General features: G+C 36.1%; 2 protein-coding genes across 2 annotated transcripts in view; both read right to left on the bottom strand.

Annotated features, from left to right (window-relative positions):
* Positions 1–26192, bottom strand: part of LOC147537822 (uncharacterized) — an 82133-nt gene that overhangs the window by 34986 nt on the left and 20955 nt on the right. The window lies entirely within an intron of this gene.
* LOC147537823 (systemin receptor SR160-like) lies at positions 15065–19223 on the bottom strand. The gene has a single exon (XM_086641080.1). It carries the CDS (start codon positions 18997–18999, stop codon positions 15427–15429), a length of 3573 nt encoding a protein of 1190 aa, XP_086497206.1. The 5' UTR covers positions 19000–19223; the 3' UTR covers positions 15065–15426.

The raw sequence follows: 26192 nt of genomic DNA, 5'->3' as shown, positions 1-26192 counted from the left end.
ATTAACCAAATATTACACATATACGTATTTTTGTTTGTGCGGTGCATACCCCTATTTCACCTCCAAAACGTACTAAATTTGGACCTCGGCGGTTGGGTATATATGTTTGTTTTGACTCGCCATCTATTATAAGATATCTCGAACCTATGATAGGTGATACTTTTACCGCACGGTTTGCGGATTGTCATTTGATGAGACAGTATTCCCACCATTAGGGGGAGAAAGTCCGTCAAAATCGAATAGTAAACAAAATGATTTATGTTGGCATACACAAAGCTTGTCTTATCTAGACCCTCGCATTAGTCAGTCAGAACTAGATGTACAGAGAATAATACATTTGCAAGGCATTGCAAATAAACTACCAGATGCATTTAATGATACAGCAAGGGTAACAGAATCATATATACCTGCTACTAATGCTCGTGCACGAATCAATATTCTAGGAGGACCGTGTGAAAATGTTATAGTAAATGAGTCGTCTAAGGCACGTCAGAAGCGTGGACGGCCAATTGGTTCTAAAGATACTATCCTAGAAAGAGGAAAAAACAGTGACAAAATAATAGCTCTCTAGATGTGACAATTAATGAAACACCAACACTTTCTGAACAATACCTCTTGAAGAGGATGAAGCCCTTGATGAGGCAGAGAAACCTAATAAGGAGGAAATCTCTATAACTTATGAATGTTCGAGAGCAGTGTGGAATCAAAATGAAACAATTATTGATGACGTATTCTATTTTGCAGTAGCAACCTTAATTCTGAAAAAGAATGATGATTATGAACCACGCTCTATTGAGCAATGTCGACAAAGACCTGATTGGTCGAAATGGAAAGATGCAATTCAGGCAGAACTAGATTCACTCAATAAGCGTAGTGTTTTGGACCAGTGGTCCCCACACCTAAGGATGTAAATTCAGTTGGGTTCAAATGGATTTTTGTAAGAATTCCAAAGGCCCAAACGGAGTTTTTCTTAAACTTGATTTTGAAAATCATAAAAGATAAAACCGGAACACACCATTAGTCGAATTCTTTGAATATAGACTTAAGGTCCGTAAGGTGACATAGAGATGTCGACAAAAGTATTTCCCGGGTTATCATGCATATATAATTGTCAGTCATGAATATTATGTGAATACATGTGATGTTAATGCGGGAACTAGTATGTCCATAGAGAGTTGTTTATTTCATTCTTGTTTTAAGCACGGACTGGTGCAATTTGTAATAATTTTAATTTCAAGTTTATATGATCTGCGTATCATTGGGTCTTGTAATTAGAGTTTAGGTTCTAGTGTCTATGAGTCCATTGAAGAAGCTCGAGGACGAGATCCTGATTCGAGTGGGAGAAATCAAGGGAGGTTCAAAGACGACGATCTAGGCGAACCAAAAGGCGAAACAAGAAGAAACCAAAGGAGATTGGATCTTCTAAGTTAGGGGCCATACTAGGATCCATGTCTGCTTGATTTATTTTCTCGCACGTATTTACTTATTTACGCATTATGTCGTGGATGTCAGTTAGGCTAAATAGTTCACTGTAACGCATACCAGACTAAACGTAAAAGTCTCTAAAAGTAATTTTGAGAAAAATGCCTACCGAGACTAAGACCCCCTTTGAGCTCGTCTTCATGATGGTTGGTCCGCCTCAGCAGGGTGCCATCTCTACCTTGGGACAATGCGGGTAGACTTATAGTAGAGGTCTACGCGTCTAAATGGTTTTTCTCAACGACATCAGCAAAAGAGTTTTAGATACTCGAGGCAAAAGGATAGATTAAGCATTCATTAATGCAATCTCTCAACCAAGAGTATGATCAGTGAATTAGTTCGCTCACCTAGAACGACGGGGTTAAGGACAGGGCCCTAGTCCGCTTAACTTTGAAGAATTGGGACCTTGGAATCACGTTACTCAATCAGTGACAGCTTTATATTGAATAATGTGGGAAAATTGAATTTTTCCAAAAACGATAACGAGTTTTAAAACTTTGCAATTCTTTCATGTAGTTTAAGATGACGCAAAATAACGAGTTCAACATTGAATCACACCTTAGGGAGGTGCTGAACAAATCTATCCATGAAGGAAGGAATCAAGAGATACTTCAAATATTGGATAACGGGTTTGAAAACTAGTTGGGTGTCTCAGATTATTCAATTTCAGAATTAGATGTATCTCAACTTGTGGAGAGGTAGAGCATCAAAAGGATAATCGAAAGAGGGCAGAACCGGAACCGAAACTTTTTGGATGCAGGCATCCATAGAGGTCACTCTTTTGGAGAAACCCTCTAATATAGAAAGCTGCACCATTAGCCGACAACCTGAGGAGTCACTACGAAGGAAGTCAAGATTGGAAACGTTTGAAACCACCAAGAAATTATTGAGTCATCGCCTCGAGGAAGGAAAATCAGTAGGCCCTCATGTTCAGCAAATGATTGAACTCTTTGATAAACTAGAAGAGCTAAGTTTTTTCGATTAGCTTAGAATTGGCTAACGATATCATCCCTTGTTCACTTCATAAAGGGTTCAATCTGTTTTGGATGAACTACAACATGAATGGATGGACTAAGACCTTAGAGGAGCTTAATGCAATGCTTCAGGGAGCCGAGCAATTTATAGCAAAGATGGAACCAAAGAATGAGATTCTTGTGGTTCAAGAGAACAAAAGGCAGTAGAAACCTACGTTCAAAAGAAAAGGCAACACTGCTAGATCCAAGGATAAAGGTTCGCCTTCTTATGCTAAATGTTTCTACTGTGATGGCAAGGATCATTGGAAGAGACACTGCCCTAAGTTCTTGGAGGACAAGAAGAATGGAATAATAGCTTCCACTTCAGGTATTGGTAGTTAATTTATCAAATACTGTAAAATTCTCAATTAGTATGAGATACCTAATGCCCTATCATTGTGAATGTACAGGAGAAGCTGAGAACTGAGTATTTGGCTAGAGGAGACAAGATCCAAGAGGGAGCAGAAGCCTAGACTGCTAAGCATGCTGGAAGGGATCGGAGTCTTCTCTAGGCACTTGTCTAGAATTTTGTTTTTTCAGTTTAACATCATCTCTGTACTAAGTATATGGAGAATCAATAAAGAAGTTTATTTCTATATTGAGATGTTATAAAAGTGTTGAATTAGCAACTAATACCGAAAGATTCTAAACTTGGTTAGACCTGTAAAAGAGACACATTGATATGTCACTCATAAAACAGGATCATCCCAATGATAAAGGGATGAGGACAAAGTGTCCAATATAACCAAGAACGCTTAAGAAGCACAAAATCGATTGACAAGAAAGAAAGTCTTGAGTCAAAAATAGAGGTTGATTGTCGCTACAATTCTAACATATCCAAATTGGAACGTCCAAAAGGATAAAATTGAAGGATGTGAATCAAGCCCTGTCCTCCGATAAACACTAAGTTAGACTCAACTTCCCACACATAACCGAAATCCGCCTAAAAGCTAAAGGGCTATGTACAAAGGTTACAAGGCATAAATTAGCAAATCTGACACAATTTCTTTAGAAGAAATTTGGGCTTCACACAACCAGTCAAAGAACAAAGTGTTTGTTGCTCATGATGGTATCCTCCTAAAATTAGTTCTGAAAAGGTTTATTGATTCAGAAGGATAAGTGGGAGCAAAAGTCGAATGGTTCGACCAAGAGCAACAAAATTGTTATAAAACAGTGGGAGGAAAAGGTAAAATAGAAGGGATCTAAGTACCTACGGCCTATGACGAATAGAAATTCGTCAGAGAACTATCAAGTAGTTGAAAGTCACTCAAAAGCGATATCTCAAGTGTTGAGAGTATCATGTTGCTCATAAGCATTGAAGGTCGTTAAAGCTTATCTTACAAGCTCAGAAGATTGAAATCTTACTGATAAAAGGATAAGAGCATAGACATGCGCAGAGACGGAAACCAACTCATAATTTGGTTAGAAGCCAATAGATATGAACTCCTTTCTCATCAAGATTAGGAACTTGATAATTTGGTCAATCGAGTAAAACCATTGGACGGAAATTAGTTTTCAAAGAAGATTAAGATCAAGGATTCATACCATGAGACTATGAACGAGATCTTACATCAGTCTAAGTTTGAGTCGATACTAATACAATGAAGACAAAAACCAAAAACGGTCGCCGACTTTAGTAGTTAGTAAACAAGCATGCTTCAGAGAATCCATCGAGGGATTGAAGCGGGCAAGAGTTGGAATCTTCAATTCAAAGAGGTAATCAAAGGGGATTGATTCCTGAAGAATGAAGAGAATTTTGAATCTCAAGATTTCAATAAGGTTAGTGGGAGTAAAGCTTTTCAGGTCCGGTATACAGAGTACATACCAGAATTGCGAACAACATAGGGATGTTGGAATCAATTGATGAAGGACCACAAAGGATGAAATGTTATTGGGGGTCAAAGGTCTATGAGTATAGATCAAAAGATGATAGGACTAAGAGAAGAAACTTGGCATTCTTAAAAGTCCAAATACGAAAGACTCTATAAGAGATATTCGACCCAAATCTCATGGCACATAGTTAGGCAAGATTCAGAGTCTGGAAGACCATGATGAGCAAGCACACATGAGGAAGATTGTTATGCTACAGGCATAAGATCGGTCATGTGGGACATGATTTAGCATTTGCCCAAGCCATCTCAAATACTAGAGTATTAGAAGATGTTAACATCCGAATTCAGATAAGACAATCTGAACCACAACTAACATCCTAAAAGGTTTGTAAAATTACTAGGATGAGTTAGTTCAAAGTGGAAAAGAAAGTTGAACATACTCAATTTATTAGTCAAGGTTATTCTCAGAATGTACCTTATGCCTTAGACTTATGTATGGTTCTCATACTTTGTCTTAGTTGACAAATTAGTTGACTACGGATGTAGTCCGATTAAACATGCCTATTATAGAAGGTTGTTTCGAAACGGAACTGTTGCAAATACAAACAAAATAATAGAAGCCTTAACTCTAGTAAAGGGTTACTAGAAATTGTTAAATGAAGATCGCAGAAAGCAACCTTCTATAATAGGCATGTTTAATCGGACTACATCCGTAGTCAACTAATTTGTCAACTAAGACAAAGTATGAGAACCATACATAAGTCTAAGGCATAAGGTACATTCTGAGAATAACCTTGACTAATAAATTGAGTATGTAAAAGGGGTTTTACGGAAGAGGCTCAAATTTACAAACTCTCATTATCAGAAATAAGTTAGTTATTTCGCAGTCGTCTAAATCTGGTTTAATATTTAAACGAAAGTCCACAGATAATAAAACATTCCAAATAGATCTGTCAGATACGTGATCTGATGATTGAAACCTTATTAAGTGAACTTGGAATATTTCATTATCATATCCCTAGTCCAGGTTATTGCATGGACGATAATGACTCAGGAAGACTAGCATGTAGGTCGACGAGATAGCGTTGTTTCATGGGCTATAGGAATAGGAGTATTCGAATCGACTATGTGGATGTACTATTGGGAATATACATTGGATAACCCTCAAAGAAGAAGCACATCATTCGTGATGAACGTCAAACGCTTCCCATTGACAAGATTGGAGAGATTCCTCAAAAAATTAGTGCTCCGCTCATCTTATGTAAGGAATGTCCGACTTTGGTTCTGCCAAACGCCGCGCCTTAAAAGGAGGTTATAAAAGTGGATACTGGGAAAGACATGATAGACAATAAGTTGAGTGGGAGTTAAAGAATGGATTGTGTCATCCTAATTATATTAGGAAAAGTGTCTCAAGGCCGCTTGATGAGTAGAAACTGAAAATGCGTGGTCGCGCTCAAATGGATTAAAAGTTAATCATTGTCTTTGACAGTTGTGCTCGGGATCAATAAATTCTAAATGACGTGACATAGCAGATGGGATACAAATTAACACGGGAATCGAGCATTGCATTTGTTCTAAGTACATGTGGGAGTCTGAAGGAGATTTCCTTCGACCAAATATGCAATGTGAGTAATTTGTCGGATAGGACAATTGATGCAGAAGATCATCAAGTCCGAACGATTTAGGGGTCGTAGTGTTTAGCTAGAAACCAACTACGATCGTTGATTACTATGTAATTCGCGGCTAACTTCGACCAGATCTTACATCGAGTTACACATAAGAATGTCTATTTGATCGGATGATATGACTAGTGGAATGAGACATATAATCATGAGAGAATCTCATAAACATGTCTCATAGGCCTAAAATAAGTTTAGGCAAAGATAGCAAAAAAGACCCAAAAGAAGGGTATTTGGGGCGGGCACCAAAAGAGGTAATTTGGGGCCCAAAAGGGCACGACCAAGCTTGGCCTTGTGCCCCTATAGGGGCCAGAAAGATCTGCCCAAGATGGGCTTGGTTTGGCCGGCCAATAATGAGGAAAAAGGAAAATAGAAACTAGTTTCCATTTTCGACTATTTCCTTAATCTTATTCAAAAGGGATTTTTTAGAAACCAAATTAGGGTTGGACTCTAACTAGTATTCCATATAATGTTTCTTAGGGACTTGAATAAGGTGTGGAAATTTCTCAAGGAGCTTTCTTACTCTACAACATCAAGTAGAGAAATAAAGAGAGAAAATTCTCAAGCTATCTATCTAGTCTTAAAGAAGAAGTGTTCTTCTAATCAACCCACCATTGGTGTTCTAACTAGAAACAAGGTAAGAGATCAAATTGATCATTCGGGTGTCTTGATTAGAGGAGCAACACTTGGAGCTCTTGGTCTTCACATTCGATTGGAAAGGTTCGAGGAAAAATTTAGCAATTAAGGTAATCTTTAACTCTTAGTTAATTATTAGCTTATGCATGTGATCCTATGAATACTAGTGTTAGACGTTAGATATCTGAGATTCTTCTTAAAAGACTAGAAGTCACCATAACCCAACACTTAGCACTCTAATGGTTGTTAGATCTTTAGATACTATAAAAGATCCTTTCCTAAGAAGATAATGAAACACTACTTGGTCCCGAAGTACCATATTTAAGTGCAATTGGTGTTTTATTATATTTGGCTCAATATATTAGACCTGATATTTCTTTTGTAGTAAATTTATTAGCCAAGTTCAGTTCCGCGCTAACAAAGCGACACTGGATGGGAATAAAGCATATTCTTCGATACTTTCGAGGAACTACTGACATGGGGTTATTTTATTCGAAGAATTCATTAGATGGTTCATATGTAATAGCATACACAGACGCTGGATATCTCTCTGGCCCACATAAGGGAATTTCACAAACAGGTTATGTTTTACTAGTGGCGGTACAACTTTCTAGTGGCGATCAAGTAAGCAAAGTATGTCCGCTACATCTTCTAACCACTCAAAGATTACTGCTCTTCATGAATCTACAAGAGAATGTGTATGGCTCAGGTCTATTATCAGTCATATTAGAATTTCATTGTGTGAGGGTAAGAATTCGCGGGTCGAGAAGTCAGCGGAGACCGGGTCATTGACCGGAAGTCGAACCTCCGCCTGATAATATTTCTGCGGGCACGTCTTTGGGCTTAACCTGTGACAAAAGAGACAACAACGCACGTGACCGTAAGATCTCAGGGGACACCAGGATGGTGCCGGCCTAAGGGGTCTCGCTGACAATCAAGTCAGTGAACTTGGCAAAGAGTAAATAAGGTCTATAGACTAGAGTTGGAGCTATATAGTTAAATATGTTGCTTGAGCGAGTCGGTCGTTGGGAGAAAAGGTGATACACCCAAACGTATGCCTGTCTTAGTTCTCTGGTCGTCGAGCAAATTAAAGCGCTTGCACCCCTTAGTCATGTGGTGAGAGAAATGGTCAGTACTCTCCCTTGAATAGTTGGTCGTTAGGAGAGAGAAAGATCAGTCGCCTTCTTTGAACAAGTAATCGTAAGGAGAATGAATGATCAACCGTATTCCTTGTGCAGGTGATGGTTAGGAGAGAGAGTGATCACTCGTCTTTTTTGGGCAGATGATCGTTAGGAGAGAGAATGATCTCTCGTCTTCCATGAGCAGATGATGGTTAGGAGAGAGAATGATCACTCGTCTTCCTTGAGCAAATGCTGGTTGACTGCCAGTGGTTTGGATGATCGATAGGAGAGAGAAAATAAGTGGTTAGTTGATTACGAATGAATTTAGAAGTCGGGTCTTCTTATCCGTCGTTGGATGCCTTAGCCGATTACCAGTTGATTCTTATATAGGGTTTGTGGTCAACTGTGCATTTTGGTCAACCGTCACCTGGTGGTGGGTTGTTGCCTTGAATATGGTAACGCACGGAGTTATTACCATGAATGGGAATATCGTAACTACCATCCAACGGATATATTTGGGATATTGTCATCTTGAATGACGGTAACGCTTCCCCAGATATACGAAGAGAGGTCAGCTGGGGAGGAGAGGGCGGACCTCTTCTATCCAGAGCTGGTTGTATTTCCGTATTTTGGTCTGATGAGGGGGTGAGAACGGACCTCTTTATCCAAAGCTGAACGCACTTCTTTACTTTGGTCTGCTGATGAGGACGAACCTCTTTATCATGAGCATGGGCCTTAAAGCCATGCATAAGCAACTATATATAAGATCCCCTCTTCCATTCTTGTAGTGATATAGTTAGAGAGAAATATACTTATGTAAACATCTAGAGGCTTTAAAATTGCTCAAATCAAAGAAGGATATATTAAAGGTGACAGAACGAAACACATTTGGCCAAAATTATTTTTCTCATAACATTTACAAAAGAATGGTGAAATTGATATTCAGATATAAAATCATGTGAGAATTATGTTGACTAGTTTACAAAGCTTTTGCCTACTACAACGTTCCGAAAACTAGTAGAAGGTATCGGAATGCGAAGCTTGAATAATCAGATGATGTAAAAGTACACCGGTCCACGATATGATATTTATTAGGGGGAGAATATTATCATGTGGAGATTTTCGCATCAGTAATATTGGATATTTACACTCTGTACTCTTTTTTTCTTCGTTCAGTTTTTGTCCCAATGGGTTTTTCTGGCAAGGTTTTAACGGGGCAGCATTTTGTGTATCTAACGTCACTCAGGATTTTTACTATTGTAGTCTTTTTTCTCTATCAGATTTTGTCCTATAGGATTTTTCTGATAAGATTTTAATGAGGCAATATGTGGAGTGATGGTCATCCAAGGGGAGTGTTATAATATGGTTATATGGTTGACCATCTAATTTGGGTGTGCCTATATCATTTACTTTGATAAGGATTAAAGTTTGGTTCTTAAGGTCATAACTTGAGGTGGCTAAAAGGATGATGTGGAAGGAACTTAGAGATTATCTCAATTCCTTAGAGACTAAGCATCATATCATAGGTGCTAGTGTCTTGTGCATGGGCCTTAAAGCCATGCATAAGCAACTATATATAAGATCCCCTCTTCCATTCTTGTAGAGATATAGTTAGAGAGAAATATACTTATGTAAACATCTAGAGGCTTTAAAATTGCTCAAATCAAAGAAGGATATATTAAAGGTGACAGAACGAAACACATTTGACCAAAATTATTTTTCTCATACCATTTACAAAAGAATGGTGAAATTGATATTCAGATATAAAATCATGTGAGAATTATGTTGCCTTGTTTACAAAGTTTTTGCCTACTACAACGTTCCGAAAACTAGTAGAAGGTATCGGAATGCGAAGCTTGAATAATCAGATGATGTAAAAGTACACCGGTCCACGATATGATATTTATTAGGGGGAGAATATTATAATGTGGAGATTTTCGCAGCAGTAATATTGGATATTTACACTCCGTACTCTTTTTTCTTCGTTCAGTTTTTGTCCCAATGGATTTTTCTGGCAAGGTTTTAACGGGGCAGCATTTTGTGTATCTAACGTCACTCAGGATTTTTACTATTTTAGTCTTTTTTCTCTATCAGATTTTGTCCTATAGGATTTTTCTGATAAGATTTTAATGAGGCAATATGTGGAGTGATGGTCATCCAAGGGGAGTGTTATAATATGGTTATATGGTTGACCATCTAATTTGGGTGTGCCTATATCATTTACTTTGATAAGGATTAAAGTTTGGTTCTTAAGGCCATAACTTGAGGTGGCTAAAAGGATGATGTGGAAGGAACTTAGAGATTATCTCAATTCCTTACGAGACTAAGCATCATATCATAGGTACTAGTGTCTTGTGCATGGGCCTTAAAGCCATGCATAAGCAACTATATATAAGATCCCCTCTTCCATTCTTGTAGTGATATAGTTAGAGAGAAATATACTTATGTAAACATCTAGAGGCTTTAAAATTGCTCAAATCAAAGAAGGATATATTAAAGGTGACAGAACGAAACTCATTTTACCAAAATTATTTTTCTCATACCATTTACTAAAGAATGGTGAAATTGATATTCAGATATAAAATCATGTGAGAATTATGTTGACTTGTTTACAAAGCTTTTGCCTACTACAACGTTCCGAAAACTAGTAGAAGGTATCGGAATGCGAAGCTTGAATAATCAGATGATGTAAAAGTACACCGGTCCACGATATGATATTTATTAGGGGGAGAATATTATCATGTGGAGATTTTCGCATCAGTAATATTGGATATTTACACTCTGTACTCTTTTTTCTTCGTTCAGTTTTTGTCCCAATGGGTTTTTAAGGCAAGGTTTTAACGGGGCAGCATTTTGTGTATCTAACGTCACTCAGGATTTTTACTATTGTAGTCTTTTTTCTCTATCAGATTTTGTCCTATAGGATTTTTCTGATAAGATTTTAATGAGGCAATATGTGGAGTGATGGTCATCCAAGGGGAGTGTTATAATATGGTTATATGGTTGACCATCTAATTTGGGTGTGCCTATATCATTTACTTTGATAAGGATTAAAGTTTGGTTCTTAAGGTCATAACTTGAGGTGGCTAAAAGGATGATGTGGAAGGAACTTAGAGATTATCTCAATTCCTTAGAGACTAAGCATCATATCATAGGTGCTAGTGTCTTGTGCATGGGCCTTAAAGCCATGCATAAGCAACTATATATAAGATCCCCTCTTCCATTCTTGTAGTGATATAGTTAGAGAGAAATATACTTATGTAAACATCTAGAGGCTTTAAAATTGCTCAAATCAAAGAAGGATATATTAAAGGTGACAGAACGAAACACATTTGACCAAAATTATTTTTCTCATACCATTTACAAAAGAATGGTGAAATTGATATTCAGATATAAAATCATGTGAGAACTATGTTGACTTGTTTACAAAGTTTTTGCCTACTACAACGTTCCGAAAACTAGTAGAAGGTATCGGAATGCGAAGCTTGAATAATCAGATGATGTAAAAGTACACCGGTCCACGATATGATATTTATTAGGGGGAAAATATTATCATGTGGAGATTTTCGCATCAGTAATATTGGATATTTACACTCTGTACTCTTTTTTCTTCGTTCAGTTTTTGTCCCAATAGGTTTTTCTGGCAAGGTTTTAACGGGGCAGCATTTTGTGTATCTAACGTCACTCAGGATTTTTACTATTGTAGTCTTTTTTCTCTATCAGATTTTGTCCTATAGGATTTTTCTGATAAGATTTTAATGAGGCAATATGTGGAGTGATGGTTATCCAAGGGGAGTGTCATAATATGGTTATATGGTTGACCATCTAATTTGGGTGTGCCTATATCATTTACTTTGATAAGGATTAAAATTTTGTTATTAAGGTCATAACTTGAGGTGGCTAAAAGGATGATGTGGAAGGAACTTAGAGATTATCTCAATTCCTTAGAGACTAAGCATCATATCATAGGTGCTAGTGTCTTGTGCATGGGCCTTAAAGCCATGCATAAGCAACTATATATAAGACCCCTCTTCCATTCTTGTAGTGATTTAGTTAGAGAGAAATATACTTATGTAAACATCTAGAGGCTTTAAAATTGCTCAAATCAAAGAAGGATATATTAAAGGTGACAGAACGAAACACATTTGACCAAAATTATTTTTCTCATACCATTTACAAAAGAATGGTGAAATTGATATTCTGATATAAAATCATGTGAGAATTATGTTGACTTGTTTACAAAGTTTTTGCCTACTACAACGTTCCGAAAACTAGTAGAAGGTATCGGAATGCGAAGCTTGAATAATCAGATGATGTAAAAGTACACCGGTCCACGATATGATATTTAAAAAAGGTAACCGCATTATTCTTTTTATTAGTTTTTAAGTGGAATTAGGGGGAGAATATTATCATGTGGAGATTTTCGCATCAGTAATATTGGATATTTACACTCTGTACTCTTTTTTCTTCGTTCAGTTTTTGTCCCAATGGGTTTTTCTGGCAAGGTTTTAACGGGGCAGCATTTTGTGTATCTAACGTCACTCGGGATTTTTACTATTGTAGTCTTTTTTCTCTATCAGATTTTGTCCTATAGGATTTTTCTGATAAGATTTTAATGAGGCAATATGTGGAGTGATGGTCATCCAAGGGGAGTGTTATAATATGGTTAAATGGTTGACCATCTAATTTGGGTGTGCCTATATCATTTACTTTGATAAGGATTAAAGTTTGGTTCTTAAGGTCATAACTTGAGGTGGCTAAAAGGATGATGTGGAAGGAACTTAGAGATTATCTCAATTCCTTAGAGACTAAGATCATAGGTGCTAGTGTCTTGTGCATGGGCCTTAAAGCCATGCATAAGCAACTATATATAAGATCCCCTCTTCCATTCTTGTAGTGATATAGTTAGAGAGAAATATACTTATGTAAACATCTAGAGGCTTTAAAATTGCTCAAATCAAAGAAGGATATATTAAAGGTGACAGAACGAAACACATTTGACCAAAATTATTTTTCTCATACCATTTACAAAAGAATGGTGAAATTGATATTCAGATATAAAATCATGTGAGAATTATGTTGACTTGTTTACAAAGTTTTTGCCTACTACAACGTTCCGAAAACTAGTAGAAGGTATCGGAATGCGAAGCTTGAATAATCAGATGATGTAAAAGTACACCGGTCCACGATATGATATTTATTAGGGGGAGAATATTATCATGTGGAGATTTTCGCATCAGTAATATTGGATATTTACACTCTGTACTCTTTTTTCTTCGTTCAGTTTTTGTCCCAATGGGTTTTTCTGGCAAGGTTTTAACGGGGCAGCATTTTGTGTATCTAACGTCACTCAGGATTTTTACTATTGTAGTCTTTTTTCTCTATCAGATTTTGTCCTATAGGATTTTTCTGATAAGATTTTAATGAGGCAATATGTGGAGTGATGGTCATCCAAGGGGAGTGTTATAATATGGTTATATGGTTGACCATCTAATTTGGGTGTGCCTATATCATTTACTTTGATAAGGATTAAAGTTTGGTTCTTAAGGTCATAACTTGAGGTGGCTAAAAGGATGATGTGGAAGGAACTTAGAGATTATCTCAATTCCTTAGAGACTAAGCATCATATCATAGGTACTAGTGTCTTGTGCATGGGCCTTAAAGCCATGCATAAGCAACTATATATAAGATCCCCTCTTTCATTCTTGTAGTGATATAGTTAGAGAGAAATATACTTATGTAAACATCTAGAGGCTTTAAAATTGTGCATGGGCCTTAAAGCCATGCATAAGCAACTATATATAAGATCCCCTCTTTCATTCTTGTAGTGATATAGTTAGAGAGAATTATAGTTATGTAAACATCTAGAGGCTTTAAAATAACGATCAATATATATTTTGTTGTTTTTCTCCTATCTTTTACTCCATCGTACCCATATTATAAGAGGGCTATCCCTATTTCATAAAAAAAAAATGAAAAACGAGGGCTATCCCTATTTCATCAAAAAAAAAAAAAACGAGGGCTATCCCTAATTCTACATCTTTGGTGGGCGGTACTGCTAAGTTCCTTATATTTGAATCAATCGGTTTTCTAACCAAAAGAAATAGGAGAGAGAAATGGGGTCCACTCCAACGAAGACACGGTAGACACCAGACATTTACATTTGAGAGAGAGAGAGAGAGGGAGAGGGAGAAATAGGAGAGAGAGAGAGATACGAGAGAGTGTGAGAGAGAAGATAATGACAAAAGAAAGAAAACCCCACAACACAGTCACCATTAATGATTTCAATGATACAGATGAACCCATTTAAGGATTAGTCAATGAATAGAACTTTTGAAGAGATTCATCATTCCTTTGATTTCAAAATGGGATATTTTGCAAAAGGGGCAAAGTAATGTTCCAACTGATGAGTTTGGAGCACGAATTTTAAATTTTTTGAGTTTGGGGCATTGACTAACTTTTACTTAATTTTCCATCCAAAAATAACAAAAACTAACTTTAAACTTAACTTTCCATCCAAAGTTAATGGAAACTAACAAATGTTACTGTCAAATTTTCATTACCGTTAGTTTCTAGCATCGACGACTCACATTATTTCGCATCAAATGATCGGAACTAACTCATAGTTTATGAAAATAACTTTTTCTCCTGTACAAGAAACCCACTTTTTTTTTAAGGAAGAAAAAACCTACTTTTAAACCAATGCGAACTCAATTCTTTTCGTAAAAGCTTTTATAAACTACTTAATTTTAATACAAATTGCACAAAACACTAAAAAACTACATGGTTCATCCATATGTGGGATCCATCAATTCATTAACATGAATGCAGGTTATGTTCATGTTAATGAATTGATGGATCCCATATATGGAAGAACCATGTAGTTTTTTTTAGTGTTTTGTAAAACTTGTATTAAACTAAGTAGCTTATAATTATCAAAAGAATTGAGTTTGCATTGGTTTAAGAGTGAGTTTCTTCTACACAAGAAGAAGTTATTGTCATAAAATATGACCTAATTCTGATCATTTGATGCGAAATAATTTGAGTCGTTGATGCTAGAAATTAACGGTAATGAAAACGTGACACTAACATTTGTTAGTCTCCGTTAACTTTGGATGGAAAGTTAAGTTAAAAGTTAGTTTTTATTATCTTCGGATGGAAAATTAAGTCAAAGTTAGTCAATGCCCCAAACTCAAAAGTTTAAAAATTTGTGCTCCAAATTCATCACTTGGAACATTACTTTGCCCCTTTTGCAAAATATCCCTTTCAAAATTTGGAGTTTTTTTTTTATGAGATGCACAAAATTTGGAGTTAAAACACCTTATTATATATACACAAAAAGTAGAACAAAAAAAGACTGGGCTTACAACTTGAACAACCTTCCTGTACTTAATCCAAACACCAAATGAATTGTAGTTCTACAAGCCACCGATTTGCTATTGAAGAAAATCAAACATATTTAGATAGAAAAGATATGATACAACATTTTTATACAAAAAATAAAGATAAAAAGAAAAGATATTTGTATACCATTGATGTGGAAAAGAACAGAGGGTTAATTTATATAACAATCACCTTCCTCATCAAAGAATTCTTATGGTAAACTTCATAAGGGATATTCTACTACTGCTGCTGCTGCTGCTGCTGCTGCGGCTACTACTACAGTCTACAGGTTGCCCATTTCAGATTCACCTTCTTTTATGCTCATATCAACCATTTCAACCGTACTAAAACTATCATCAGGATCAACAGTATTAACAGAGGAATCAATACTTGGACCTGCTTGAATTTCTTTAAACATTGCCATTACTTGAATCATCGTTGGTCGTCTCCAAGGTCGATCATCTAAACAAGCACAAGCAACTTTCAGATGTTGTAGTAATTCAATCTCTAATGTTGGATTCTCTTTCATCAACTCTTGATCAAAAACATCGCTTATTTTCAATTTAGCGTGTTGTTTCACCCACCCAACTAAATTATTATCACCAAAATCTGCTGAATCTGTTGGTGTTCTACCAGTTAGTAATTCAAGAAGAACTACTCCATAACTATAAACATCTCCTTTAGTTGAACATCGAAAACTCTGATAGTATTCTGGTGGAACATAACCTGGTGTTCCTGCTAGAGTACTAACACTGAGGTGAGTATCCATGGCACTCATCTCTCTTGCCATTCCAAAATCTGAAACTCGAGCTTCCAAGTTTTCGTCGAGTAAAACATTGCTTGATTTCATGTCTCTGTGAATTATATGTGGAATGCAGTTATGATGAAGAAAAGCTAATCCTCTTGCTGCTCCAATCGCGATCTTTCTTCTGGCTGCCCATTTTAGTTTGATTCCTGCTTTCTTCCGATCATGTATTATATCTTCTAAACTTCCGAATCTCATGTACTCGTAGACTAATAATCTCTCATCTCCAACTTTACAGTAACCCAGAAGAGGAACGAGATTTCGGTGTTTGATTTTCCCAATTGTTTCCATTTCAGCTGTGAATTCTCTATCTCCTTGTCCACTGATATGTATTAGTTTTTTCACTGCAACAATGGATCCATCCTTTAGTTGAGCTTTGTAAACATCTCCGAACCCACCTGAACCGATTAAGCTGTCGTTATGGAAGCCATTAGTGGCTTCAAGAAGGTCTGCAAAAGTAAGCTTTCGAAGAGGCTTATCGAAGGTAGCAAGATTAATACTCAAAGCTTCTTGAACACTTGTGAGCTTCCAGTTTGTATTTGCAGTTCCAGAATGAGACTTACTATCAATGTAAATATCCAAGGATGAATCTTTCCTTTTCTGTCTCTTCCTTCTTTCCACAATAATAATAATCAAACCGAAAATGCAAAAGAAAGAGAACAATAAACCCATAGCAACACTTCCGGCAAGAGAAGCTTGTCTTCGATGAGATTTCGGATGCCGAGACAATGAAGAATTTGAGCTTGAATCTCCACAAGAAGGTAAAGGATACCCACAAAGACCATCGTTGTTTTGGTAGTGATAAGCAGGGAAAAGTGCCAACTGACCCGATTGAGGAATCAGTCCAGAAAGCTTGTTGTTTGAAACATCGATCTCTGTTAACAAAGAAAGTCCAGATAGGGAATTGGGTATCCGACCTTCGAGTTGATTGTTAGATAGATCAAGAATACCAACATTTTTCATGTTACCTAGTTCTGTTGGTATAGAACCAGATAGATTATTATGGCCTAGATTCAAAATGGAAACATAATACATCGACCCAAATTCCTTTGGAATACTACCATTCAAAATATTATAAGAAAGATCAAGAAATATAATTGAGCCATTATTGTTGAATGTGTATTGAGCATTACCAAAGTAAAGTCTAGTGAAATTGCAGGAATGTCTCGTCGGGACTCTGTTCAAACCATCTTGTCTGATCCCGGCAAATTCAAGGAGGTTTCCAGCTCCATGGCAACTTCGACTCCCGTCATTCTTCAGATAAACATATTTTTTCCCTGAAATCAAACCAACGGCTATGTTCCCAGATTGTTTAGAAAGTGTGGGAGGAATATTTCCACTCAATTTATTGCTATTAAGATCCAACCATATCAAGCTTCGACAATCTCCGAGTTCTGCTGGAATCGACCCCGAAAAAGAGTTGTTTCCAAGTTTGAGAATTGCTAATTTACTTAACTGACCAATCCATCCTGGTATGTCACCACTAAGTAAATTGCTTGACAATGAAATCCAATTCAAATCAGTACAGTTACTTAAACCAGATGGAATACTTCCAGTTAGTCCATTGTTATCTAAAATGAGATTTTCAAGTGTAGTAATATACTTGAGCTCTGCTGGAATCTCACCGGACAACTGATTCATCCACATCATAAGATCACGAAGCTGAGATAAAGAACCTAAACTTGAAGGTATAGTTCTTGTAAGATAATTGAAGCTAAGATCAAGTGAAATTAGTTTAGAGCAGTTACTTAGAGTTGCTGGAATTGACCCTGTAATTAAATTGTTCTGAAGATAAAGTTCTTTCAAACTACTATTAAGATCCTGACATAACTCTGGAGGAATTCTTCCAGAAATATTATTTGAACTTAGGTCAAGCAACTCCAAACTTATCAACTTAGATAAAGAATCAGGTAACGAACCGACGAAATTATTGTATGATAAAATCATCTTCTTCAAATTCGTCATCTGAACAAGAATATCAATAGGAAACTCACCGGAAAAATTGTTCGTTCCGAGGTTAATCAGTTCTAATGAAGAACAAGAACCTAACTTTTTAGGTAGTGTACCATACAAACCATTATAAGAAAGATCAAGCTCCAATAAAGTTGAACAAGAATCAGTGAGGTGAATAGGAATCATTCCTTGAAGATTATTTGAAGATAACAGAAGAAATTGCAAGTTTTCAGTTGGAAATGAAGGGATTTTTCCTGAAAGTAAGTTACATGAAAGATTCAAGAAACTCAAATACTTACATTTTGTAAGTCCATCACTTATATCTCCAGTAAAATTATTCCCAGAAAGATCAAGATGTTTCAAACTTGCACAGTTTCCAAGGGATGGAAAATTTCCAGAGAATTTATTAGAAGATAAATCAAGATAGTCTAAACTTGAGCAATTTGATAATGGAATTTCACCTTCAATTTTATTTCCTTTCAAATTTAAGTATTTAAGCTCAGAACAACCACCAGAGATTATCCAAGAAAGAACATTATCATCAGAAATTTGATTAAAAGATAGATCAAGAGATTGAAAACCCATGTTTAATTCATCATTTCCTCTCAAATCACCAAACAAATTCCTAGATAAATTGAGTGATTTAAGACTTGAACAAGATGATAAACTTGAAATTTCTGAAATAGAACCAGACAAACTGTTTCCTGATAGATCTAAGTTTCTTAGCAAACCACCACAACTAGAATCAGTAAGTGAAGAGAAATTTCCAGTAATGTTTGTAAATCTTAAGGATAAGCTTTCCAAACTCTTCAAACTCATTAAAAATGAAGAAACAAGATATAAATCAACTGTTAATGGTATATTATCAAGATTTAGAGCTGAAACTTGAGAGTGCTTACAAGATACTCCATTGAAGTAACAAGGATCTTGATTCTTTTGCCAGTTATGAAGAACACTTGGATTCATAAGTTTACTTTTGAAAGTAAGTAACTGTTGAGCTTCTTCTTCTCCATTAACTGACTGTGGTGAAGTTTTTCTTGGGAGTAAAGCAAAACAGAATACTATGTATGAGAAAAAGATTCCCTTTACTAACTCCATTGATTGAGGTAAGAACTAATGATACAGAAGTTTCACTTTTTTTGGTTTTTCACTTGGTTCAAGTTTTAGGAGAGGTTTTAGGGTTTCAGTCGTCCATGAGAGAGTAGAGAGAGAGAGAGAGAGAGAGAGAGTAGAGAGAGAGAGAGATATTGAATATTTGAAAGAAATGCAGAGAGAGGAAGAAGAGTCAAAAAAGTCAGTGGAGTAGAAGGTTGGGGTGTATATATAGGGGAAACAGAGACGTGAGGGGGATGGCGGAACACAGCTGTTGTCACATGCTTTGTGTCCCACACACCCTCCAAGGAGGGTGAGATAGGGCCTGTGTGGGTCACCTTTGCCTTTCTCCACCATACAATTATTTATGTGACGCTTCTAAAGGCACCGGGCCAAATGGCGGTAAGCGGGCGGCTCTATGAGCACCGACCTCAACAGCTAAATATTCTATAGGCGCCGGAAAACATATAGACAAGCCCTAACTTTTCTCTGTCTAAATCTAACGCCTAAGTTAATTCATCCATAACTCAACAGTCCTCTCCCCCACGAAAATCTTCAGTCGTTTCTCTCTAAAACCCTCTCCAAAACGAACTAATCTCTCCACCTAATCTCTCATATTCTCACTCGTCTCTCTCAAAATGTTGCTCTCGTACTCTCTCAATCATCTGAAACAACAATCATTTGGTTAAGACAAAGTAGAAATCAAGCTAGAAATATTTGCTCCTTAAGGTTTGTTCAAAAAAATCCTTAATTTGTTGTTTGAATGATTGTGGACGTCGCTAACATCTTATAACATGTTTGGAATGTTGTTTACTATAATATCGAACACATTTAGAGGGTTTTGTGTGATGATTTAACCCCCCATGGGTCGGCCCTAAGGTGTTGTTCAACGATTAGACGGACTGGTCCAGTCCGAGGTCTTTCGCACCTGCACGGATTACTTGATCCATTTTGGTGAGAAAGACCCCAAACTGGTCCACTCCGTCCACATAACCGAGACTTGTATTTTTTTCGCACCAAACTATACAATACGCATTGAAACATCAAATATTAAAATGGGTCGAGGAATGGTTGTATACCTCATGAGAAACTCCTCCTTGCCCAGAAATAGGTTAAGGAGTTGGAATCGATGTAGATTTCATATTTTTGGAACCCCCTTCTTCCATGGTTAACTTCTTTAAAAAAAATATGATATAACGCATGTTATGAAATAACCAAGAAACCAAGAAAAGCAATAGAAAATAAAGAACAATCACACAGAGCACAAGAGATTTACGTGGTTCGGTTGGTGAGACCTTCTCAACGGCGATATTGACGCGATAATTTCCACTATGATAAGCAAACAAGTTACACAAGAGATTCATGAGAATTCAACACAAATATCTCCTAGGGTTTTAGTTTATGTAGACACTAAATCCCTAATCCCTCTAACACACTGCCTCACCAACTCTCTCTTTTCAAATCTGAAATACACATGGATACGCTAACACTAATAACCAACAAAAGCTCTGCTTCTCATCCAGCTTTATCTCGGAGTCCAGCTCTGTAGGGTTCCAACTCTATCTCGGTAATCAGCTCTGCTAAAGGGTCCCAAATTCCGCGCTGAAACCCTTGTAAGCGGGTTGGTGGGACGTACACCCGGTTAGGTATCAACTCATATTCAAGACACTTTCAATAATTATCCACCTTGACTTGAATATGCTCCTATTGACTTTAATCTGCCACCATCATAACTCAACGCCTCTAAGCCATTGTCGCTTCAACCATGTTAGGACTTGCCCTCTAAAGGACTCAACATCTGGAAATCCCAATCATGTTTAAGCAATGACTAAAATTGAAAGTTATAACTGCCTTGGTCAACATATACGTTGGATTATCTTCCGTCTACACCTTCTTCATTGGGATCTTCCCTTCTTCAATCACGTCCTTTGGTAAATTGATACCTGACGTCAATGTGTTTAGTTATCTCGTGATACATTTGATTTTTGGTCAAATAAACCGCACTCTAGTTGTTGCAGTAGACCTTTGTCACCTCCTGTTTCAGGCCCAAATCACCAACTAAACCACTCGGCCATATTGCTTCCTTCACTGCCTATGTCGCTGTCATGTATTCAGCTTCTGTTGTAAACAGGGCTACTACTGACTGTAACACTGTTCTCCAACTTATGGCACTCCCGCAGAGAGTGAACGTATAACCCGTCAACGATCTCTTATTATCAAGATCCCATGAAAAATCTGAATCCACAAATCCAACTTATGAACCTTCTCTCACTTTTATCTCATCACCTCTCTGTTTCACGTCATCGCTATCTCGCCACCTCATCATCTTCTCCAGCGATGGTCGCCGGCCAGTAAAATTTTCGGCGACCGTCAAACTTTTTTTCTTCTTCTCTTTGTCTTTTCTTGTTCTTCTCTCTCTTCTTTCTTCTCTCTCTCATTTCTTCTCTTCCCTTCGCCGGAGCCCCTGATTTTCAGACGAGACAAAATCACTTTTATAACAAGGGTAGTTATGAAAACAAAAAAAAATTAACACTAAAGTTAGCTGACGATTTTAACAAAAAGGGGTCAAATTTGAATTTACGAAAACAGGGAGCCAAAAAGGAAGTTGGTCGCAAAGTAGGGAGCCAAAAATAAAATAACTCAAAATTTAATGGTAATTTTTCTTTTTTGTCATCTTTCTTCCTTAAACCCTAAATATTCAAACAATATTACCTCTCTTTTCTCTTCACAATCAAGTTTTATAATGACCATTACCAATAAACAACTAGTTTATTTATTGCCAACAACCCTTGGTTGGAGTGGTAATTAAGAGGTATAATCTTCCACCTTAGAGGTCAAGGGTTCGAGGCACACGCTGAACATTTAAAAAAAAAAAAACTAGTTTATTTATCTTTATTTTCTTCTTCTATTGGATGCTTACATTTATTATGTCTCAAGATATTTCTGATGTTGTTTAAATGGTGGAAAAATATATTTTTGAATCGAACCAACAACTACGTACTCGATCAAACAGTGATACTATAGATGAAGACCTCTATAGAGATGTAAAGAACCCTAGTGAAGGGAAGGGAGTGTAAAAGGAGAAGTCGGAGGGGAGAATGGGAGAACCCGAAAATCGAAAGGGAGAACGAAGTGAAGAAGAAAGATTTTTATTAGTTCTATTTAATTTGACCTTATTGCATTTTGGTCCTTCAAATCATGAGTTTCACATCTAAAATCTGTAACATATAAGGTCTTTAACATAATAATCCATAAGTTTTATCTACCTTTACTAATGTTTATAGCTCCCCAACAACAATCTTCAGCTCCCCTTACTAAATTCTTAGGTTTTTATTGGGGAAGATCCTCTCTCTAAACCCTGGAGCACTTTCTCTCTTTAAGCCCTATGACACTTCCTCCCTCTAAACTCCATGTTCAACAAACATGAGATCGAGTTTTGTTTTAAAATGGGGCCTCGTTAAACTTCTCTTTACATCCAATGTTCGGTGTCTCTTTCCACACCCAGCTAAACAACAATCAAATTGTTGGTTCGATTTTAACTCTGAACAAAAACAAATTAGAACTTTTAAAAATCAAATCCATGTTAGAAAAACTATTGCAATTCTTTTCTCCATGAGGATATATAAGAAATTATAAAATTCTCATATAAATAATTACAAGCTCCCGTCATCGTAGAACTTCAAAAGTTCATATACAAATTAGGAATTAGTATAGTAAAATATAAGATTAATGAAATACTCCTTAAATTTAGTATGATAGGTAAGTTTAAATTTCAAAAAAGAAAAAAGATAAGTTTAAATTGACATAAAATATAAGGCATTTAATCATTTGCAGAAACATCTATAGTTGTTGTAATAAAATAGAAATTGGTGGAGAGAAAAGATAGGAATTATAATATTATTATCTTTGTTATACTCTTTGTTTATTACTTACTAAAAGATCATAAGAAAGATGAGAATTATAAGGTAAAAGTGAGAAGAGAAAGAGAGATTCAATCCAACGTTCTCTTACCAGATTCTACCAAGAAGAATGGGATATGAGTTCTATATATATAGTATTTAATGTATGGGAGAAAAGACCCCATAAAGGGACACGTTGAGGAGGTGGTAATGCAAGTAAGGACTTCAAAGAGGGACACGTTGAAGAGGTAGGAATTCAAAACTTCATCCTTAGTAAACTTTGAATTCAAACACTCAAGGCAACCATAAATTTGTCTGTCGGCAGCCAACCATAAATAATTGCCTCATTAAAATCTTGTTAGAAAAACTCAGTGGGATAAAATATGATGAAAGAAAAAAGAGTACCATAATATAGATTCTGAGTGACACTGGATACGCAATTGTTGCCTCATTAAAAAATTGCCAGAAAAATCCACAGGGACAAAAACTGGACAAAGGAAAAAAAAAGTGTAAGATCCAGTATTAGTGATGTGGAAATCTTCACATGATAATGTTTTCCCCCTGATAAATATCATATCGAGGACCGATGTAGTCTTACATCATCAGATTATTCAAGTTTCGCATTCCAATGCCTTATACTAGTTTTCTGAACGTTGTGGTAGGCAAAGATTTGGTAAACAAGTCAACGTAATTCTCACATTATTAAATCTTCTAAATATCAATTTCACCATTCTTCTGTAGATGATGCGAGAAAAATAACTTGGGTGAGATGTGTTTTTCTGTCACCTTTAAAGTATCCTTCCTTGATTTGAAAAATGTAAGCCGCATTGTCTTCATAAATAATGGTAGGTGATTTGTAATTTCAGGTAGATCACATGAAATTTTAATATGACCGATAATAGACCTTAGCCATCAAATTGTCTCGTAGCTTCATGACGAGCAAAAATCTCAGAGTGGTTTGAAGATGTAGTGGGCATACTTTGGTTACTTGGTCACCAAGAGAAATCTGTATTGCCACTAATAAAAACATAACCTTTTTGTGAAAGATGGTTTTACAATCAATTTACCCAAAGAGCAAGATTTATGAGTAAAATCCTTACTTGTCTGAAACTTCTGGTTCTGTAATGGGTGTCCTTGAGAGTTTTGGATTATTCTACTCATCATGATAGATCCAGGATGTCCCAAACGGTCATGTTAAAGTGTCACCACACTAGGGTCATAAAGCTTCGAGTTTACAACAACATAAGATTCAACTGTTTTTATCTTTACGAGATATAATCCAGAGAAGAGAGTCGATCGTCTCCATAGGTCACGCTTTCGACCAAAAGCATTGGAAGTAATCTGTTATATAAATAGGATGGTGAGTGTTGACTAGGCCAAAGTCAAAGACAAACTCTGAGACAAACCGTGAGATAAATCTGGACGTCCATTTTGGGTTAGATTGGTTTGACTGAATCTTGGCTATCAATCCATAATATATCATAATATTTAATGCCTCATAAATCCTAGTCGTTACATGATACTAAATAGGATGAGATTGACTGTTTCATCTATTACCCACCTCATAGAATAAAAAAATGTACACCCTCTCATTAAATCTATATAACAAAACCGAATTAATTCTTGATTGTTCATTTCTTTTCATATCAAATCTTGCCCTTTACATCTAAAATATTCCATCATAGGAATTCAATTTATATTACCTCCTATTAAACACGTTAAATGACTTTCTCTATTCTCTTGCTTTCTCTTTTCTTTCCCCTTTAAGCGGTCAATTTCATTACCTCCCATTAAACCCTTATAGAAGAGATAAGAAGATAATGGGAATAGGCAAACACAAAAATTTAATTTAATAGATAACAGTTCAAGAACATGTTAAGTTCATCGTTCATCACGAATCCAAAAGGTTGGGCATGCGTCATAAGTTCACTCTCAGGGCTAGGCTTGCTAGCTATGGGTGCTAATGTAGTAATGCATGCTGATATTCCTTCAATATTGTATCCTCTCTTACTGGACATTGAGAAACCTGACCTGTATTTGAAGGCACATGGTAACCTGAGTGCTCAAATGGCCACAATCAACCTTTTCTTCAACTTTGTGGGTAACTTGGTATCATCTTTCTTGAATGTTCTTTTAGTTTACCAAATGCTTAAGTCGATTTACTGGCTCTTTGTTGAATATACCAATTCTTAGATTTCAATCGAAAGATTACCTTATTTCGATTCTTAGATTTCTTTTATGTTCTTGAAATAGATATTTCTTCAGATATTTATGATTTGATTATCTTCTTTCTGCTTTAAATTGTATATTTTGAGTATTAAGAAATGCTATGTGTTCCTTTTTACTGGGATTGTTAGTTAACAGGAAAAGGTGGAAGAAACAACATCACACATCATTGTCGTAAAAGAGAGAAAAAGGAAACAAAAATATAAAATATATACGACGTGTTTTACACAATTATTACTGTAAGCTTCACAATTATTAGGGTGAGCTTCTTCTCCTTCTGATTTTTGGTTTTTGACATTTTGATTGATAACATGAAGTTTCTAAATGTATTAATGTTCATTTCTTATGTCACTTTTTCTAAAATAAAGTGTTACTTATTATGTACATTTCTAACCAAAAAAACATGTTGGACCAGCTCTCAACCGTTGGTAATTATCTCTATAGCACTATCTATTTTGATGTACTTAACTATGGAGCTCATTTCTGGAGAATTTGCGCGTTCAAATATAGGTGTTTAATAAGAAAAGCTAAAAAACTTATTGTTGGAGAACTTGTAAATTCTCAATAGAGTTCAGAGATTGTCGTAAGAAAACCTGTAAGACCCTCCCATTTTCTTATTTATATCTTTCTGCTTTATTCCATTATAGATGAATGTTCTCTGGTTTCATTTGGTTTCAAGACTGCTTAGGGTTCGAGAGGCATTTTTCAGTGTCGAAAGATGTTTTAAAAATTCAAGGAATCTTATCTTTGTACGCCACTACCAATTCCGGATTTTCAAAACTAGGTGCTTGATGAAACTCATTTAGTTTTTCGAGCTTCAATAGCGTTCTTAGATCTCATTGCTTTATTAGCAACGATGAACTCTTATTTGGTTAAGATGAATTATGGTATCTTTAATTCGTGCTTCAAACAACTTTTTTAAGCTAAAAACCTGATGTGCGCTTTAGATGGGTTTATTAGTTTGTCATCTTCTTACTCTCATTGGGTACCAATACTCTTTTTCTATCGTATCTTTTTTATCACTTCTTCGTATCGATTTTATCTCTTTTTTGTATTTTCGCAGGTTTATTGATA

This window comes from Eschscholzia californica, unplaced genomic scaffold (genome assembly GCF_041429995.1).
Source record: "Eschscholzia californica isolate CP2 unplaced genomic scaffold, dmEscCali1.0.p SCAF_5, whole genome shotgun sequence".
NCBI lineage: Eukaryota > Viridiplantae > Streptophyta > Magnoliopsida > Ranunculales > Papaveraceae > Eschscholzia > Eschscholzia californica.
This window is presented reverse-complemented; position numbering and strand designations above follow the sequence as displayed.